At 36.0% G+C, this 5,834-nt stretch overlaps 1 protein-coding gene across 1 annotated transcript; it reads left to right on the top strand.

Annotated features, from left to right (window-relative positions):
- The first annotated feature begins 945 nt into the window (after window positions 1-945).
- Window positions 946-4,249, top strand: LOC130943980 (PLASTID TRANSCRIPTIONALLY ACTIVE protein 6, chloroplastic). Its single transcript, XM_057872094.1, has 6 exons — window positions 946-1,478; window positions 1,555-1,623; window positions 2,228-2,332; window positions 2,566-2,685; window positions 3,533-3,622; window positions 3,890-4,249. The coding sequence occupies exons 1-6, from the start codon at window positions 996-998 to the stop codon at window positions 4,004-4,006; spliced, it is 984 nt and encodes a 327-aa protein (XP_057728077.1). The 5' UTR covers window positions 946-995; the 3' UTR covers window positions 4,007-4,249.
- Window positions 4,250-5,834: the final 1,585 nt, after the last annotated feature.

Below are 5,834 nucleotides of genomic sequence, written 5' to 3'. Positions count from 1 at the left end.
TCTGTCTTTTTTCCAAAAAAAAAAAAGGCCTGCTACACATATAAGTCTTTTTGGCTTACAAGTCTTACAAGTCCAATAAAACATACGCATTACACTTAATTAACACATTACACACTTCCACATTCAAGAGTAAATAAAATGCACGTTATTCAACAACTTTCTGTTTCCAAAGCGCGCTACTCACCATGCATTATGAACGACTCTTCTTCTTCTTCCATGAAAACAATTTTCTTGCCAAATTTGAAGATAATGGAACTTCAGAAATATACCCAAATGATTACAGAAATACACCCCAACGATTACAGCAATACACCCAAAGGATTACAGAAATATACCCAAACAATTACAGAAATTCACCCAAACGATTATAGAAATACACCCAAAGAATTACAGAAATACACCCAAAGGATTACAAAAATACACCCAAAATTCGTTGAAGTACACCTTATGCATATTTCAGAACTCTTTCTCTTTCTTCTCCTCATCTTCTGCTGCTGCTTCTTCTTCAAAAACGATTTCAGAGCTTGATGTAAAAAAAATAGAAATCGAGAATAACGAAGAAAGAAAATAAAGAGAAAAGCATGTAAATGAAGAAGAAGAACAAAAAGAGGAAGAAGAACGTGTAGCAAGAAGAAGAAGAAGGAGAAAGAGAGGCAAGAAACGAAAGAAAAGAAGAAGAAGAGGAAGAGGAAGAAGAAGAAGAACATAGATCTTGCATCGTGTTTTTGGGGTTTATTCATTAATTAACTTGTAAAGAATACAAGCCCTAATGACTTGTATGCAGAACTTTTCTCAAAAAAAAAAAAAAAGCTCATCATTGAAAAGTATAACAACACTAATTAGTAATTAGCAAAAGTCAACTCAAAAACCCCAATTTTTGAATGAAAATTAAAGTATTAAACCCAATAAATATTTGTTTTAAATTCCCAACCTAATCCCCTTCCAAGGTCGAACTACAACACTATCCGCTCTTCCTGCTCTCTATTCCTCCACCCATGACTACCTCCTCCGCCTTCCTCCTCCGATCACCACCACTCCCCCTCCTCTCTCCGAACTTCCAACCCTTCGCCACTTCACTCTCCCAACCCACACCATTCTCCTTCAAACCCAATCCCACCCTCTTCTTCAACACTTCTCTCCTCCTCCTCCGTTCAAGAACCAACCCCTTCCTCACTCGTGCCGACGACGACGGAGACGGCGGCCCCGACGACTACGACATGGACGACGAGGAGCTCGAAGAGGTCGACAACAAGAAGGACTTTGACATAGAGTACGAACCACTGGTCACCGCCGCCGCCGACGGTGATATTGCAATGGTGCAGAGCGAGAGCTTCGTTTCGACGCAGGGTTGGGACTCCGAGACGGTGGTAGATTACAGAATCAACGAAGATGAGTTCCACAAGATTTGCTTAGCTGACTGCGACTTCTTCATAAGGAAGCCCCCTGACCCTGACAACGATGTCTATGATTTCAGGGAGGTTAGTTAGTTAGTTAGTTAGTTAGTTAGTTAGTTAGTTTTAAAATGAATCTGCTTATTGTTTTTTGGTGTTGTAGATGTATGTGACTCCTCCGGATACAGATGTTTATTCAATCCCCAAGGTGCTTGCGCCAATGCCTCAGAAGGTAATATAGTATATACATTAATGTCACTGTAATTTTTTAGGTGGAAACTCAGGTGCAGTCGATAGTTGCGAGCCATTAGATGACAATTTAGTCAAATCTGTCAAATCATTTAACCACTCTCAACCATCAAACCTGAGCTTCCACCAATTTCTTAACTAAGTCAAACTTTAACATTGCAATGTAGCAATCTTATTAGTGTATGTATGGATTAGCTTATTTGTTTTTAAAATTATGAGTACTGTTGTTTGAATTTTCTTATTCTACTTTAGAAAATGGAATTGGATTAGGTTGTAAATGGGCATATCGCGGAGAGTTTGTCCGTAGTTTGTTTTATGGTGAAGAATGGTCACTTGGTGTCCATTGTATGTCCAACCGCGGATATGGCAACCTAATGGACTGTCTGTGCTTCTTGGTATTGGTATCATATTGCATGAAGATATGGAGGAATCCACAGTTTACAATCCGTGTTTAGTGCTTGTACCTCAATGTTCCTCGAAGCTGTGCAAAGCATTCATTCAATTTATTTCACATCTTCACACTTCCCTAAATATTTATGCATTTTACTTCTATGTAATGTTTGTTTTCCTTTTGTTAAAATCTGTAGTACATTAGATGTGCTGTAAGTGATTATGGATGCTACAACGTGACAGAGCCACCTATTGATGCACCTCGAGATCCTATGTATAAAACTGAGAGGGAAATCTGGAAGGTATGATCAACTACGTATGTAATGCTCAAATTACTGGTTTAATTTCAATATTCTTCTTCTATTTGGATCTAGTCTTAGATGAGGTATCTTAAGCTAGGTATTTCCCTGTTGATATTCTAATCAGTTGCTCTAACTAGATTTGGAAGAGAAGTAGCCGGCATAATTGAAGAACATATTTCTCTATTCACTAGATATGTTGTCTCCCTCATCATCGGACTTCATTCCTCTTACAGGTGTACTTGACAAAACACTACAAAAATCGAAGGCAGGGTGACCCAGAGTTTGTGCTGGATTTTGAGGAGATTTACATTATTGATTCTAAAACTAAGTCAATTACGAGAGCTAAAGTTGTGGTAAAGAACCGCTTGCTGATTCTTAGTATAGTTGCATGAAAAATTTACTGCTACATCTTGCAATACTTGTTGCCTTCCATATGTATCATTCTTTCAGCCTTGAATTTTTGTTACTTTTATTGTCCTCACGGCTTCATTGCGAGACCTGGCCACCAAAATAATGGATGGTGCACCAGTGCTTAAGATTAATATGCTTATGAATTCCTCTAGAATATTACTATGCCCCTTAGAAGTGCTGTATATTTGGATCTGTGCCCCAACTTTAGACCCTAGACATCTGATGCAAGACATGGAAATCCTGTTTACTACCCACCTCTGAGTTTAAGATATAAATTATGCTTTTAGATGCAACTTTGTATGTTCTTCACCAAGTATGATTACTCCATAACTTATCCAGTTTTACTGTCTAGCTTTTGCTTCCTTTATACTTTATCATATGCAATTTAGAAATTTTCTTCATCTGGTAAACTATTTTTGAAGAATGTCTATGATCACTTGTGATTGTTGATTTGCTAATTGATTCTGGCCATGGCGCATGGCCCTGCTTCTCATTTGCTTATTATCATCTAGAAAAAGAAAAGAATCAACCCAAAACACTTGAGAAGTGAGAACTTTGGTAAATGTGTTGAAACTCAATAAACTCATTCCCATGTTTCGAATTCTTTGCCCAGATTATTGTTGTACTCATGACTTACCATTATTTAAGCGGGGCTTCTGATAAACAGGAAAACCTTATTTATTCTTCTTGCCCTGCACCATCATCTGTTTTGGTGATTTGGTGTAGAAGTCTATCTGTAATTCTCTTTGCATTTAGTATTTATATTGATCATTAATATGCCTTGTGTAGGTAACAAATCCTGGAGGGAGAAATAGAGATAGGAAGACCGACTTGCTTGTTATAGCTGATCGCGGGAACTCCTTTAAGGTTATAAATCATGTGAGTATTCCTTTCCTAGATCATTTGTTCTTAGATAAATTACAATATTACACTGGCCTTCCATTGGTTAGGCGATATTTCACATGACACCCTTTTATAGTTTTTATATAATATGTAAACACTAACCTCTCTGAGATTAGGTTATATGAACCCTCTTGTATTTTGTAAAATGCGAACTAACCTCTGTTTTAGAGAGAGATCAGTATAATTTACCTACCTTCTGTTGTTTTTCGATATGCCGAACCTGGTTTCCCATTTTACGTGCAGAGTGAAAAGGATGACCCAACAACTGTCATAGAGAGGGAAGAGTGGACCACTTCCCGGCAAGAAATGGAGAACCATCTTAGAAAGCTAAGAGACTTCAGCATTTCCAATTGGTTCTAGTTAGTGATTAAGTATTGGTATAAGACTTTCTTATGGATATTGATAGTTGTTAGTTGATACACACGGCATGATAGGGGGAGGTTGGGCATGGGCACAAGTATATACAGCAAATAGGCATGGAAATATTATGTAGCATTCCATTTTTGAAATTCTGTACAAGTGTCTTGATCTTATGTATATTCTGTTTGTAACTTGTTAGAAGTGCCAATGTTATGAAGGAAAAAACCACTTGTGCATGTTTCTTCTATTCCTCTTCAACAAACACTGACTAGTGACTATCATCGATTCATAAGTTTCTTTTCCTACATTAAACTGTTTTCTCAAATTCAGTTTCGAAAATCAAACATATCTATGCACATTTAAGAAATTTCATGAAACAAATTTACCTTAAGCTAACTAACAAATTAAATGTCCTGAAATTTAGGATTTGACATGGGAAATCTTTTTCTGTTTTTTGGCTGTTGGAAATACAAATCTAAATTTAACACCACCACCGGTAGCAATAACAAAAAAAAAAGAGTCTCATTCCATTAGGTAGGGTTAGCTATGGATCAAACGACGTTATTGAATTCTATCATGTATTATGTCCATAATGAGATTGTTTACGTGTAGATCTCTTTTGACCATTCTATGTATATTATCTTTTGTTCTTTCTTTATCTTTCATTCTCTCTCTATCACATCCATTTTTTTAATGGGATATTTTGTCAGTTTTTTTTTTCACATGTCCAAATTATTTAAGACAAGATTATAATATTATATCATGTTTTCAACAAAATACAAATCTAAATATGCTCCAAATTTCATTTGACAATAGTACTAATTAAACAGTAAAACTTCTTAAGGCTAGCATCCTCATCAGTGCCAAAACTATGTGAATTGTGAAATTGGTCCCTCCCTTTTGGTCAAGGGTGAAAATAGTAGTATAAGATCTTTGGTTGGATACAAGTACAAGTATAGAATCCCCTCCATTTCAATTCCTTCCCTTTTAGGGCATGCCTATGTTTTGCAGCCCTTACCACTCCAAGCCTACACACTCAGAATCAAGGGATGTAATGACCCCATCCTGCTATCTAATCTATTCTATAAGAGGTTATGAAGCTGTATCAGATGGTGAAAAACTATATTGTTTACATGTAGAAAGGAAGAGGGAACATTTCCTTTATCCCCAGGTTATACCATTGATGTTACAGTGGTTGTAGTCAACTATCTTTGAGTACAATGCTTGAACTCCTCCCTAGCCTGCATAGAGTTTTGAGACTATGCTTACAGTTTTAGGCTACTCATTCTTTTACATTGAACTTGTTAAATAATTTTTTTTTGTTGCCCACAGTATCCCTTAGTCCGACATGTCAATAACTAATCTGTTGCAGATCTGAGTTCCATTTAAGGGTCTGTTACGGGTCAATGGGTTGTTGCATGCATAAGATAAAATTCAAACTTTCGACACTTACTTAAGTAGACGAGTAAACTGACCACTCAACCAACTTAAATTGGTTTTGTTGAACTTATTATTGACATGTTTGGAGAAGGTCAATATCATCTTTAGAATAAATTATTAAAAATATTTAAATATAAATGGGTTCAACATATATATAATCTATCAGATAGATACTACTTAATCTAAGTAATCGATTTGACTTAATAAGATTTTGGTGGTGTTATTTGAAAATATATAGCCATTGTCATAACTTGTATCAACAAATCATCTATGCAATATTGGACATAAACAAAACTTACATTGATACATGATTGTGTCCATAAAGAATTATACTTCCAAAAAAAAAATGCAACTCTTATCATAATAATTAATGATGGTGTATGCTATA

This window comes from Arachis stenosperma, chromosome 8, assembly GCF_014773155.1.
Source record: "Arachis stenosperma cultivar V10309 chromosome 8, arast.V10309.gnm1.PFL2, whole genome shotgun sequence".
NCBI classification, from domain to species: Eukaryota; Viridiplantae; Streptophyta; class Magnoliopsida; order Fabales; family Fabaceae; genus Arachis; species Arachis stenosperma.
The sequence above is the reverse complement of the archived record's forward strand: the minus strand, read 5'-3'. Positions and strand labels throughout refer to the sequence as shown.